Source organism: Chiloscyllium plagiosum, chromosome 9, assembly GCF_004010195.1.
Source record: "Chiloscyllium plagiosum isolate BGI_BamShark_2017 chromosome 9, ASM401019v2, whole genome shotgun sequence".
Taxonomy (NCBI): Eukaryota; Metazoa; Chordata; class Chondrichthyes; order Orectolobiformes; family Hemiscylliidae; genus Chiloscyllium; species Chiloscyllium plagiosum.
The window spans coordinates 2307194-2322611 of NC_057718.1; the positions used below are offsets into that span (position 1 = coordinate 2307194).

Consider the following 15418-nt stretch of genomic DNA (forward strand, 5'->3'; position numbering starts at 1 on the left):
CGCCTCGCTATCTCGTGGCACCGGTAGTAAACTAGAGAAAACTACTCTGTTCGTCCTGCTCTGCAGCTTCCATCCTAACTCCCTGAAATCACTTTTTATATCCTCGATCCTTTTCCTGGCTATATCATTAGTGCCAATATGTAACACGATTTCTGGCTGTTCGCCCTCCCCTTTTAGAACCTTATACACCCGATCGGAGACATCCCAGACCCTGGCACCAGGGAGGCAACATACCTTCCGGGAATCCCGATCCTGACCACAAAATCTCCTGTCGATTCCCCTAACTATTGAGTCCTCTACCACTAGCGCTTTTCTATTCTGCCCCCTTCCCTTCTGGGCCACAGTGTCAGGCTCACTGCCAGAGAACTGACCACTATGGCTTTCCTCTGGTAGGTCTTCCCCCCCCAGCAGTATCCAAAACGATATACTTGTTGCTGAGGGGAATGCCCACAGAGTATCTCTGCACTGTCCATCTGTCCCCTTTTCCTCCCCCTAACTGTAACCCATCTCTCCTTATCCTGAGCCTCAGGAGTGACCAACTGCCGGTAACTCCTCTCAATTACCCCCTCAGCCTCCCGAATGATCCGCAGTTCATCCAGCTCCAGCTCCAATTCCCTAACACGGTTTTCAAGGAACTGGAGTTGGCTGCACTTCCCGCAGATGTAGCCAGCGGAGACATGTGTCATGTCTCTCACCTGCCACATTCTGCAGGAGGAGCAAGCAACTGCCCTAGCATCCATACCCCACTTATCTGAACGCCCTCGCAATACTAAACAAGAAAGCTTAATTCAATTGCTATAAAATCAAACTCATCTGTCAAAACAGGCTGAATCCAGGTGTGATATTGATACAATTTTATTGATATATTCTTGATACATTGTGTAGGTTAGGTGCTTTAGGCAGGGATAAATATAGGGTAGGGGAAATGGGTCTGGGTGGGTTACTCTTTGGAGGGTTGGTGTGGACTTGTTGGGCCGAAGGGCCTGTTTCCACACTGTCAAGATTCTATGATTCATATTTCAGACCTGGTAAATCATTAGTGCCTTTGTTCTGTTGCTGATCCATTTGGACTTTGCAGAGATTGGTCGTTTCCATGAATTCAATGGAGGCGTTGTAAGAAGTGAAAGAGACCATTGCCTACTGAAGCGTTGGACACAGCTTAAACCCGTGGCGGTGATGGATTTGCGTAAGTACAGACTTTGTTAGAATCAGACACCGTTTCCTCCCATTGTCATGATTATTTGATCTTGTATTTCCTACATCACAGCAGTGACCTACACATTCAAACTATTGGCTGTTGAACAGCTTGGAGAGGACATCCTGAGATTATGAAAGGTGATTATAAAACAAAAAGCAATTCATTTCTTCACAAAACCGTTGAAGTTAAAAAGGGAAACTGATCAATAGCAGTCGTCTTAAGCACAGAAGTCCATCAGAACTTTGATTAATGATAATGAACAAGATGTTCGAAAGGACACAAGGAAAACCGCTATCAACTTACAAACTAAATCTCAGCCCGATAGTTGGTGCTTCAGGCTTTGATCTGATTTCATCTATTCCTGGTAAAGGCAAAAAGCTCAGGTGGGTTCCTACCTGGGGAGAGGCCAGGCATGTTAATCAGCTGGGGAGAAAGTTAATGAATGTTTCTTACAGGGAGAGAAATCATCAAGGAATCCTTTCCAGACCATTTCAGGAAATTCACCACAATACACTGATTGTCTCCCTGGGAAAGGTGGATCAGAGCTTGTACCAGAGCCCAAGATTCAATGAGCTTGCTGCTTCCCAAATATTTTCCCACTGAGGGCACAGTTCAAAATGAGGAAGGTGTTTTGAAATTCCAGTGATCATTGGAGGTCAGTCATCTCAGCTCCAGGGCATCTCTGAAGGAGTTCCTCAGAGGAGTGTCCTAGGCCCAACCATCTTCAGCTGCTTCATCAATGACCTTCCCTCCATCATAAGGTCAGAGGTTGGGATGTTCGCCGATGATTGCACAATGCTCAGCACCATTCATGACTCTTCAGATACTGAGCAGTCCATGTTCAATTGCAACAAGGAGAAAGCGAGGACTGCAGATGCTGGAGATCAGAGTCAAAATGTGTGATATTGGAGAAGCACAGCAGGTCAGGCAGCATCCGAGGAGCATTTCAGGCATGAATCCTTCATCAGGAATGCAACAAGGTCCGGATAATATCTGGGAGCTTGACTGAAAAGTGACAAGTAACAAATATTCACACCACACAAATGCCAGGCAATGACTATCTCCAACAAGAGAGAATCTAAACATTTCATCATGGACACCATCCACGGACAAAGCAGCCGCTTGATTGGTATCATATCTACAAACATCCACACCCTCCACTACCGATGCTCAGTAGCAGCAGTGTGTACTATCTACGAGATGCACTGCAGAAACACATCAAAGATCCTCAGACAGCACCTTCCAAACTCACGACCACTTCCATCTGAAGGACAAGGGCAGCAGGTACATGGGAACACCATCCCCTACAAGATCCCCTCTGAGACACTCACCATCCCGATGTGGAAACATATTGCCGTTCCTTCACTGCCACTGGGTCAAAATCCTGGAATTCCTCTCTAAGAGCATTGGGTGTCAACCTGCAGCACCTGGACTGCAGTGGTTCAAGAAGACAGCTCACTCCCACCTTCTCAAGGGCCAACTAGGGACGGGCAATAAATGTTGGGCCAGCCAGTGAAACCCACCTCCTGCGAATGAATTCAGAAAAAGAAACTGGAGCAGATGCAAGGAGGTTCTGGGACACTGGGCCGGCACAGAAAGACTCTAACAGAAACAAGTAGCCTTGGAGATTTAACAGGCTTATTAAATCAACCTGAAATCATAAATTTCAATATCTGGTATAATAGGAAATGAAATGGACTGTAAATATGGGCAGCTCAGAGCCAACAATCCATTTTAATGGTGTCTATCAGCTGGGTGATCCATGAGTCTTCATTCTCTCCGATCATTTGAAGTCTTCAGGCATTTGCAGAGGGTTCTCTAAACAGAACTGATCTGATTCACTCTGCCAAACCTGATGCAGTAGTGAGCTGTCACTACCACTTTCTGAGATCATCATCATTACTTCACTCAAATCATTGTGGAATTCACTCCCCCAGAGTGTAGGAGGTGCTAGGGTATTAAATAATTTTAAGGAGGAGATAGACAGATTTTTACTTAGTACTGAAGGATTATAGTGAGCAGGAAAGTGGAGTTGAAGCTGAGATGTGATGAGCCATGATTGTATTAAATAACAGAACAAGCTCGAGGGACTGAATGGCCCACTGCTGCCCCTATATCTACATGGATTGAGCAGGGACAGGAATGGTTGATTCAAGTCCTGGGGCTTAGGTGTTTCAGTAAGAATAGGGAAGATGGTTAAAAAAAAGGGGAAGATGTGGCTTTGTTAGTCAAGGACAGTATTACGGTGACAGAAAAGACATTTGATGAGGACTTGTCGGCTGAGGTTAAAAAGGAGTTGTCATCCTGTTGGAAGTCTTCTGAAAAGTTCCAGAGATGTAGAGGAAAGGATTGCAAAAATGATTCTGGATAGGAGCGAAAGTAATATTGACTGAAATGCTATACTTTGAGTATCTTATGTGGGTCAGTTTTTGTCCAATGTGTGCAGAATGGTTTCCTGACACAGTATGTAGACAGGCCAACAAGGGGCGAAGCCACATTGGATTTGATACTGAGTAACAAACCAGGCCAGGGGTAGAATTGGAGGTAGGTGAGCACTTTGGTGATAGTGACCACAATTCGGTTATGTTTACTTTAACAATGGAAAGGGATAAGTATATACCACAAGCACAAGAGTTATTGCGGGGCGAAAGGCAATTATGATGTGATTAGGTAAGATTTAGGATGAGGAAGGAAACTGCAAGGGCTGGGCACAACTGAAATGTGGCGATTATTCAAGGAGCAGCTACTGCATGTCCTCGATAAGTAAGTACCTGTCAGACAGGGGGAGGAAGTGGCTGAGCGAGAGAGCCATGGTTTACTAAAGAAGCTGAATCTCTTGTCAAGAGGAAGAAGGAGGCCTGTGTTAGGATGAGACGTGAAGGCTCAGTTCGGGCGCTTGAGAGTTACAAGATAGCCAGGAAGGACCTAAAGAAAGAGCTAAGAAGAGCCAGGAGGGGACATGAGAAGTCGTTGGCAGGTAGGTCCAAGGAAAACCTATAGGTTTTCTATAAGCTTTCTATAGGTATGTCAGGAACAAAAGAATGCCTAGAGTAAGATTGGGGTGGCATGGTGGCTCAGTGGTTAGGACTGCCTCTGTCAGTGTGGAGTTTGCATGTTTTCCCCGTGTCTGTGTGGGTTTCCTCCGGGTGCTCTGGTTTCCTCCCACAATCCAAAGATGTGCAGGTTGGGTGAATTGACCATGCTAAATTGCCCATAGTGTTAGGTACATTAGTCAGGGGTAAATATAGGGTAAGGGAATGGGTCTGCGTGGGTTACCCTTCAGAGGGTCAGTGTGGACCTGTTGGGCCAAAAGGCCTGTTTCCATGGTGTAGGGAGTCTAATCTAAAAAAACATTAGGGCCACTTAAGGACATTAGTAGGAAGTTGTACGTGGAGTCCAAAGAGATAGGAGAGACGCTAAATGAATATTTTTCATCAGTACTCACACAGGAAAAAGACAGTGTTATCGAGAAGAATACTGAGATGCAGGCTATTGACTAGATGGGATTGAGGTTAATAAGAAGGATGCGTTAGCAATTCTGGAGAGTGTGAAAAGTCCGCTGGGCTGGATGGGATTTATCCTCGGATTCTCTGGGAAGCTAGGGAGGAGATTGCCGAGCCTTTGGCTTTGATCTTTATGTCATCATTTTCCACAGGAATAGTGCCAGAAGACTGGAGGATAGCAAATGTTGTCCCCGTGTTCAAGAAGGGGAGTAGAGACAACCCTGGGAATTATGGACCAGTGAGGCTTACTTTGGTTGTGGGTAAAGTGTTGGAAAAGGTTATAAGCATTAGGATTTATACTAATCTAGAAAGTTATAATTTGATTAGAGATAATCAACATAGTTTTGTGAAGGGTAGGTCATGCCTCACAAACCTTATTGAGGTCTTTGAGAAGGTGACCAAACAGAGGGTAAAGCAGTTGGTGTGGTGTATATGGATTTCACTAAGGCATTTGATAAGGTTCCGCACGTTAGGCTATTGTACAAAATACAGAGGCATGGGATTGAGGGTGATTTAGTGTTTGGATCAGAAATTGGCTAGCTGAAAGAAGACAGAGGGTGGTGGTTGATGGGAAATGTTCATGGAGTTTAGTTACTAGTGGTATACCGCAAGGATCTGTTTTGGGTCCACTGCTGCTTGTCATTTTTATAAATGACCTGGATAAGGGTGTAGCAGGATGGGTTAGTTAATTTGCGGATGACACTCAGGTCGGTGGAGTTGTGGACAGTGCGGAAGGATGTTGCAGGTTACAGAGGGACATAGATAAGCTGCAGAGCTGGGCTGAGAGGTGGCAAATGGAGTTTAATATGAAAAGGTGAGGTGATTCACTTTGGAAGGAGTAACAGGAATACAGAGATATCTCTGTGTTAATGTGCAAAGATTCCTGAAATTTGCCACCCAGCTTGATAGGGTTGTTAAGAGACGTACAGTGTGTTAGCATTTATTGGTAGAGGGATTGCGTTTCGGAGCCATGAGGTCATGGTTCAGCTGAACAAAATGCTGGATGGCCGCATTTGGAGTATACTGTACAGGTCTGGTCACTGCATTATAGGAAGGACGTGGAAGCTTTGGAAAGGGTTCAGAGGAGATTTACCTGGATGTTGCTTGGTATGAAAGGAAAGTCTTATGGCGAAAGGCTGAGGGACTTGAGGCAGTTTTTGTCAGAGAGAAGAAGTTTAAGAAGTCTCTTAATAGAGACATATAAGATAATCAGAAGGTTAGATAGGGTGGACAGATATGGTAGATATGGTGAGAGCTTTTTTCCACAGATGGTGATGGCTAGCGTGAGGGGACATAGCTTTAAATTGAGGGGTGATAGATATAGGACAGATGTCGGGGTAGATTCTTTACTCAGACAGTCGTAAGGGTGTGGAACGACTGCATGTAACAGTAGTAGACTCACCAATTTTAAGTGCACTTAAATGGTCATTGGATAAACATATGGATTAGAATGGAATAGTGTGGGTTAGATGGGCTTCAGATTGGTTTCACAGGTCGGCACAACATTAAGGGCTGAAGGGCCTGTACTGCGCTGTAATGTTCTGTGTTCTTTGTGCTATTTTCTTATAAAACCACCATCCTGCTCAACGTTTTTGTTCTGAAGTGATTCACATTTGTTCCTTTCTGTGAAAGAATAACCTTGCTAATACTGTCAGTGGAACAGTGCCCCTTTAATTAAAAACAGGAACAGAAACAGAATCGGTTACGTTGCAATGACTTTCTGCTGGCTGCACTATCAACAGGAAGCCAGCTGGTTTGAATAACATCTTTTTGAGAAATGGAAGCAGGAGGGAAGATATCCTGGCTGGAGGATGAGCTCTCATGCCCAATTTGTCAGGATATCTTCAAGGACCCTGTCGCTCCCCCGTGCCAACACAATTTCTGCTGGGCTTGTCTGACAAGCTACTGGAAGAAGAAAGGGAACTCTGAGTGTCCTGTTTGCAGGGAAATGTATTCCATCAAAGATTTAAAATGGAACCGCACACTGGCCAACATTGTGGAATCTTTTCTCAAGGAGTTTACAAAAGAGCAGGAGGTCAGTCAGCCAGACCCAGTGTGTAGTCTGCACAAGGAGCTTGTGAAGCTGTACTGTCAGGAGGACCAGGAGGTGATGTGTGTCGTTTGCCTGCATTCAAAAAAGCACGAAAACCATAGATGTCGTCCCTTGGAGGAAGCAACTAAAGAGTCAAAGGTATGGTGAGAGTAAGGATCAGTAAAGGAGAGGGTAGTCTGCTGCCCAAATACTTGGGAGCAATAATTATAAACACAGCACTTGAGGCACACTGACATATTTATACCGTATACTGCCTGAGTGGGAGAGTAGGAGAGGGTCAGCATTAACTGCACAGAATTGAATGTTCAAGAAGCTCTTGGCAGAGCACTGCCCTGTAAGGTCTGCTCAAAATCTATTTTTCCTCTTTTGTTTTTGTCTTGAGATTGAAAATCTGCCAACTGCCAACTGAACCAGAATCCATTGTATCATTGTGTAACAATGCATGATTTTCCAGAGGAGTATTACATGGCTATTCCAGACAGCAGAAAAACAGACAGGCCGTGCAGCACACTGCTCAAACTCCAGCTGAGCTACTTCATCCTTCTCCCTACTGTGTATGGCCCTGACTGTACATGATCTGAATATAGTGCCCCTGGAACCCATCAGCAGCTTTATGTTTTTAAAGTTTGGATCTGGCCCTTTAACTTTGCATGTGGGCTTTTAGCCAAGGGTTTCAATAGGAACACAAGTTCATCCCTTTCAGGAGCAGGAATAGACCATTCAACCCCTTAAACCCACTCTGCCATTCTGTACTATTGTGGCTGATCAGGCTTTGGTCAAAGTTACATTTTCCTGTCAGTTCTGTCTCTTTGTCTAGTTCAACCCTGAATATTTTTAATGACCCAATCTCCAAGAGCAAGAGCATTCCACAAACCTGCGAACTACTGAAAGTAGAAATTCCTCCTCGTGAGTAAACGAGACGCTCCTGATTTTGAAACAGTGCCCTCTTGATGTAAATCCAGTGTGAGGTCAATGGTTTCAGTTAGCTGCTGACCAGCCTGTCATAGCATGAGGGCTTGATGTTCAGAATGACCCTTCACCATCCCCAAGTGTCACTGGCTACTGACCAGTGTTCAGCAATGTGTAGGAATTCCTCAGTAATGTGGACAGAACACCTCTGGGACACCAGCACCAACCAACTCAACCGCCCTGTGGCTGAACACTTTAACTCCCCCTCCCACTCTGCCAAGGACATGCAGGTCCTTGGCCTCCTCCATTGCCAGACCATGGCGACACGACGCCTGGAGGAAGAGCGCCTCATCTTCCGCCTAGGAACCCTTCAACCACAAGGGATGAATGCAGATTTCTCCAGCTTCCTCATTTCCCCTCCCCCCACCTTGTCTCAGTCCCAACCCTCAGACTCAGCACCACCTTCTTGACCTGCAATCTTCTTCCCGACCTCTCCGCCCCCAACCCCTCTCCACCTATCACCCTCACCTTAACCTCCTTCCACCTATCACATTCCCAACGCCCCTCCCACAAGTCCCTCCTCCCTACCTTTTATCTTAGCCTGCTTGGCACACATTCCTCATTCCTGAAGAAGGGCTTATGCCTGAAATGTCAAGGGTGGTCTAAACTCCTCTTCTTCCTTGTATTGTGAGAGTAAGGTAAAACATTTCAGCTTCCCTTGATCTTCATTAATCACTCCCTTACCCTGTCCTGCCATCCTCCATGATTTCAGCGCACACATACCCAGGTCTCTCTGCTCCTGCAGCCCCTTTCCGATTGGATCCTGTAATTTAAATTGTCTCTCCATGTTCTATCTCAGTGAATCACAGCACATTTCTCTGCATTAAACATAATTTGCCATCCCAGCCTGTCTCTGTCCTCTTGAACTTCTACACAATCCTCCTAATCACAAAAAAGCTTCCAGGTTTTGTATCACCTGCAAATTTTGAAACTGTGTTAGAAGTTGTCAAGTTTTACCCTGTTCCTTATCCCTCTTTGTTGTCTGTACTACATTAAATTCTCCCATCCTCTCTGTGGGTGGCACGGTGGCACAGTGGTTAGCACTGCTGCCTCACAGTGCCAGAGACCCGGGTTCAATTCCCGACTCAGGCGACTGACTGTGTGGAGTTTGCACGTTCTCCCCATGTCTGCGTGGGTTTCCTCCGGGTGCTCCGGTTTCCTCCCACAGTCCAAAGATGTGCAGATCAGGTGAATTGGCCCTGCTAAATTGCCCCTAGTGTTAGGTAAAGGGGTAAATGTAGGGGTATGGGTGGGTTGCGCTTCGGCGGGTCGGTGTGGACTTGTTGGGCCGAAGGGCCTGTTTCCACACTGTAAGTAATCTAGTCTCTCCCACTGACAGATTTGCCCAGTTTATTGTGGACAGTGTCTTATCACAATTAGATTAGTCTCACCCAAAACTACAATCTTAGCAGCTGTTTCACATTTTTCTCTCTCTTTCTTTCAAATATTATGTTGAATTTGTTCATATAATGATCACTCTTTGATAAATGTTTATGCAGCATTAGGCTGTAACTAACTCATTATTGTTGTTCATTACACTAACTCTCACATTTTCTGTTCACTTATTCTTGTAGAAATTTATTCCAGACACACTCAGGACATCCCAGACATACACCAATCTACCTGAAAGTTACAGTTCCCCATTAAAACGTCTTACTACCCATATACCTAATCCCAGCATCCGTGTAAAGGAGCACTTCAGCACTGACACCAAGTGACTCTGTAGCCAACTCTTACAGCAGCCCTTATCCCTTCCTTGTTCTGAATGCTTCCTGTAAAGCCACAATTTTCCTCTCATTGTGTTATTGCAACTGAGCTAGCAGGGAGTGAGTCAACTGATTCCTTATCCCTTGACTGGTCATTGCATATTACCAATGATCTATGTATCAGGTTTATTCCGTATAGTTTCAAAAATGATGCAACCACATTTCATTTGTTAACAGACTAACTTGTTACAAAGAAAACTTACTCAAGCAATGACATAAAGATTAATAACAAAATGTTCAAACCGTGCAATTACATATCTGCCCTTTTCTCTCTCTTTCTCTCACTTACACTCACACGCACACACACGCACATACTCATACACACACACATATATACACAGACACATACACATACACTCTCTCTCTCACACACACACTCTCTCTCACACACACATACTACACACAGAGACACAAGTGTGAAAAAGTAAAGGGTCTCGTCTTCAAAGAACTTTCACCAGGTGACAGTTGAAGTCAGGTGAAAGGGGTCATTAATGGATCGTCCCAAATGTTGACCTGTAGCTGAAGTTACTTGTACATCTAAGCTGTTGGAACAAGGGTGTCTTCCTGGATCAGTTGTGGCTGGTCAAAGTCTACTTTTGGGAGACAGTTAGGTAAATGCATGTTTTCTTTAGGAGCCCTGCATGAGTGGTGAAGCACTGTTGTCAGTTCACACACTTTGATGATAAGAGTTTCAACAATTGAGAGAGAGGGCAAAAGGCCTCTCAGCCACATTATCTCCGACTTTGTCTATCTGCGTTCAAAATTCAGTGGCTTTATTCCCCCCCCCAGAATGGGTCACTGTGATATCTCTGTGAAAGTCTTGTGGATGGGTTGTCTCTATTCAATCCCTGTTCCTTGCTGCTGCAGCCTCATTGCTGTTGAAGCGAGCTTTCTTGGCGTTGAAGAGTATTCTTTTTAAAAAGTTCAAGATTTAAGCATGTGTTTTGTCAATTATAGTTCAAAAAGCACAATATCCTCTCTTTTCATTGCAGTGATTTCATCCTGCTTCACAAACTTTACTTGTGCCCCTGTATCAATAGACTTGCTCTGTTAGTCCATGTCCTGGTTGCCTTGAGCCCTGTCTCAGCAATAGCAACTCCGCTATCCCCCCAACTCTGAGTTTGTGGCTGCAAAGCATTCGATTTTTACATCATTCATTCATGGGATGTGGGTGTCACTGGCTGGATCAATATTTACTGCCTGTCCCTAGTTGCCCCTTGAGAAGGTGGAGGTGAGCTGCCTTCTTGAACCGCTGCAGTCTGTGTTCTGTAGGTTGACCCACAATATCATTAGGGAGGGAATTCCAGGATTTGGACCCAGTAACATTGCAGGAACAGGGATATATTTTCAAGTCAGGATGGTGAGGGTTTTGAAGGGGAACTTGCAGGGCCTGGTGTTCCCATTATCTGTTGCCTTTGTCCTTCTAGATGCAAATAGTTGTGCATTTGGAAGGTGTCATGTAAGGAATTGACCCTCATTTGTTCCTCATGCTCTGATGATGTTATCAAAAATATTTTACAACATGAATTAGCACTTCAACAGGTTTGGGTTCAGCTGCCTGACCTAAAACATCTGTTAATATCAGAAAAGGTTGGATATGGCTCTCCAGAGTGTGTAATTAATCTCAGGTTAAATTGGCCATCTGTCCACTTCCATCTGACTTGTAGGATCGAAATCATTCCCACATATTTATCTGCCTGTTTAAATTGAATCGATGTTAAATATATCTTCAATGTATCTTTCAAGTGATTGAGAACATAAATTTTCATGTCACTCACTTAGAATACAATCCTGAATTACTAGCCCATTGAACAGAAGCCTAAAGTTAGCCAGACTTTCTGAAACTTCTGTCTTTGGAGTTGAGGAGAAACTACTTGTCCCAAAGGGTTATGAATTTGTGAAAGCTGTTACCCCAAAGTGCGGTGGATGCTGAGACGGGGAGTAAATTTAAGGAGGAGTTAGACAGAAGTTTAATTGGTAATAGGTTGAAGGGATATGGAGAGAGGGCAGGAGAATGGGGGTGTGGAGCATATCAGCCATGATCGAATGGTGGAGCAGACTAAATGGTCTAATTCTGCTCCTATATCTTATAAAGGTATGGTGTGTCCATCGGGCTTGGGAAGTCTGTAGTGAGGTGGTTGTACAGACTTGATGGACCATCGGGTCTTGTATGCTTTCGCGCTCTATGGCACTAACCCTGTTGTTCTGTTCACTCTGTTACTCAAAATATACCTTTCCACTTGCAGAGAAATGGTCAGTAGTAATGTGTGAGCCTTCTTGCTAGCGTCACAATGCTATAACCATTTATTTATTTAAAGCATCAATGTGAGAAACTCACAAAGTGTCAGACCTCGGTATAATTTGCAGCTGTTTCCTGTGGCCATGAAAAAATAGAATCTCCGTGTGTCGACTTCAGTAATCTCTGTTGAACACACTGGTCCCTGATGTTTTGCCTATAGTCCCCAAGCCCAAGCTGTTGTTATCACACTCATACTCTCTTCCTCTTGCTTTAGGCAATGAGCCATTATAAAACTGAATCTTTCAACAATTATTCTTTCAGGAAGAGTTGAAGATCCTGATGAAGTCTCTACAATCCAAGATGGTGAAATTCAGTGCAATCAGAAATGAGTATGAGCTCACCTTAAAGCACATCAAAGTAAGTTCCCAGCGATTACGCTCAATGCAGAACTAACCTTGAAGATTAGGTTCATCAAGCCTTGTTCTGAAATAAAGTAAAACTTTTTGTCCCTCTTCAGAATTAGAATTCTAAATCCGTGGCCTGTAAGTGAATAAGGATAAGATTGTCATGAATGTTTGTGAATATGCAGTTTTGTTGTTTTAGATGACCCAGTCTTCACTCACTCACTCACTCACATAGTGCTCCCCACATGGACTGATAGTTCAAAAGTTACATGTAAACCCCAAAATCTGCAAAGCAGATCTGGATACGTTAAATACTAATTCCACGGAAATTTGAGTAAGGTTAACATGTCCAAATTGTCACGGATGCACATAAATATTCAGTGAAGGCAATAACAAAAATAAAATGATCACCTTAACTACTGAAGCCAACCATAGAGTAAGTAATGCCAGATCTGGTATTGTGCAATGAGTCAGGTTTAATTAATGATCTCATAGTGAAGGTCCGGAGTTTAGATTAGAATGGTGCTGGAAAAACACATCAGGCAGCTCCTATGAAGGGCTTTTGCCCGAAACATCGATTTTCCTGCTCCTCGGATGCTGCCTGACCTGCTGTGCTTTTCCAGCACCACTCTAATCTAAACTCTGGTTTCCAGCATCTGCAGTCCTCACTTTTGCCTCATAGTGAAGGTCCCACTAGGCAGCAACAAACACAATTTGATTGAATTTTACATTCATTTCAAGGGAGAGAAAAGTGGGCCCAAGACTTTTTTTGAAATTAAATAAGGGCATGAAAGCAAGGCTGACTAATTGAGATTTCAGGATAGGTCGATAGGGATACAAAGGCCAAGATGTAAGGAAATATTTTGAATGCATGGAATAGTTACATTCCAATGTGTAACAAATATTTCTCGGGACAGATCTAATATCTGTGGTTAACCAGAAATGTTAAAGTTAGTATGAGAGTTAGTCACAGGTCAGAAGTGGACAAAGTATAAAAAGTAACAACTATCTTCCAAACCCACGACCACTTCCATCGAGAAGGACAAAGGCAGCGGATACATGGGAACACGACCCCCTGCAAGTTCCCCCCCAAGCCACTCACCACCCTGTCTTGGAAATGTGTCACTGTTCATTCCCTGTCACTGGGTCAAAATCCTGGAATTCCCCTCCCTAAGGGCATTGTGGGTCAACCCACAGCACATGGACTGCAGCGGTTTGAGAAGGCAGCTCCCCCCCCCAACTTCACAAGGGACAATTAGGGACGGGCAATAAATACTGTCCCAGACAGCAATGCCCATATCTTGTGATTAAATAACACTATAAAGCATGCCCATGTTTCAATTAAATAAAACAAGAACTAAAGATGCTGGAATTCTGAACCTTAAACAGAAACTTCTGGAGAAACTCAGCAGATTTGGCAGCAACTGTGGAGAGAGAAAACAGAGTTAATGTTTCAGGTCCAGTGACCCTTCTTCAGAGCTGATAGTAGTTGGGAAAGATGGTATTTATGCTGAAGATGGGGGTGTGAGAGCATTGAGGAAGGAGTGAGTTGAATAGATGGTTCCTGTGCTGAAAAATGTGTTATTGGAAAAGCACAGCAGGTCAGGCTTCAGGTCAGATTCCTGAAGAAGGGCTTATGCCTAAAACATCGATTCTCCTGCTCCTTGGATGCTGCCTGACCTGCTGTGCTTTTCCAGCAACACATTTTTCAGCTCTGATCTCCAGCAACTGCAGTCCTCACTTTCTCCTAGATGGTTCCTGTGCCCAGATAGACAGGGAAAAAAATACAGGGAAGCAGGATTTGTCTTCACTCCTCAGAAGCTGAGTAATTACCCCGTGAGTGGAGTTGGCATTTTCAGCTCGTTTCGAAAAAGCTTTATCAATGAACTACAAGTGCAGATAGTGAAGTGAGATAGTCTCTCTCATCTCAAAGCCAGAATCCATAGCCAATCTGATGCAGAAACACTACAATTCAAACAGAAACTCAGCAGGTTGTAGAGTCCTACAGCACGGAGACAGGCCCTTGGCCCAAACCGATCCATGCTGACCGAAATGTCTATCCACACTAACCCCATTTCCCTGCACTTGGCCCATTTCCTTCTAATCCTTTCCTATCCATGTATTTGTCCAAATGCCTTTTAAATGTTGTTGACGTACCCACCTAACCACTTCTGCTGGCAGCTCATTCCATATGCGTACCACCCTCTGTGTAAAAAAAGTTGCCCCTCAGGTTCCCTTTTATTCTTTCCCCTCTAACCTTAAACTGATGTCCTCTAGTCCTGATTCCCCAACCCTGGGGAAAAAAGACTGAGTGCATTCGCCCTGTCCATGCCTCTCATGATCTTATATAACTCTATAATGTCCCCCCTCAGTCTCCTATGATCTGAAGAGAAAGATCCTAGTTTGTCCAACCTCTCCCATTGACTCCAGGTGACATCCTTGTAAATTTCTTCTGCACTCTTTCCAGTTTAATAACATCCTTTAATAGTATCAAATAGGTCTGGCAGCATCTGTGGAGAGAGAAACAGAGTTGACAATTCGATTCTGGCCTGACTGTTTGCCAGAACTGCTTGTTTATATTTTCAGTCTCTAGCGTTGTCAGAATTTTACTTTCATTTTCATGTTGATAGACTATGGATCAGGACCTTGACTCCAAACACGCAATGTAACATTTCTCATTCCACTGAACTGCAGTTCGATTTCTCCTCAGTCAATGTGCATAGCTTCCCAGATCTGGATGACAACGTTAAGGAGAGTGGGCTAATGCCAGCACAATATATCCCACTATCCTTTCTCAGCAACAATATAGTGTTTGTGTTCACCCCTTGTTCCCCCTCATAGCATTTCCTCATCACCCATTGATCTCAGGCTGAGTTTGTTTGGATCTGAGAAATGTGAAACTAGTTATTGTTCAGTGTTTTCCTTGGCTGTGTGTTGCTGCCTGACTCACACACCCAGCTGTGACTGATCCAGACCATGGCAAAAACAGCCTGTAATTTACCAGGGATAACTCTCCCACAAATATAACCCTCCAGCAAATGGAACATATCCTCTTTGCAATAATCCACCAAAGCTAAAGCCCCCAGCTCCTAAAAACATCTCACACTGCAGTTTCCACCCAGTCAACAAGGATCCGCCAAGTGCAAATCCTTTAGACTCAAAAAAAAGAGAAAGTGTTGGAGAAACTCAGCAGGTCTGGTAGTGTCTGTGGAGAGAGAAACAGAGTTAACATTACAAGTCTGATATGACTCTGCTTCAGATGAGTTCTGATGAAGAGTTGTACCAG

General features: G+C 44.1%; 1 protein-coding gene across 4 annotated transcripts in view; it reads left to right on the forward strand.

Moving 5' to 3' along the window:
• The first annotated feature begins 6256 nt into the window (after nucleotides 1-6256).
• LOC122552544 (zinc-binding protein A33-like) overlaps nucleotides 6257-15418 on the forward strand; it is a 35459-nt gene continuing 26297 nt past the window's right edge. The window contains exons 1-2 of one of the 4 annotated variants that reach the window (XM_043695234.1): nucleotides 6257-6892; nucleotides 12050-12145. In XM_043695234.1, the coding sequence (XP_043551169.1) occupies nucleotides 6479-6892; nucleotides 12050-12145 (510 nt within the window). In that variant the 5' untranslated portion in view covers nucleotides 6257-6478. The remainder of the gene's footprint in view (nucleotides 6893-12049; nucleotides 12146-15418) is intronic. The other 3 variants (XM_043695231.1, XM_043695233.1, XR_006312413.1) reach the window with 3 other exon arrangements.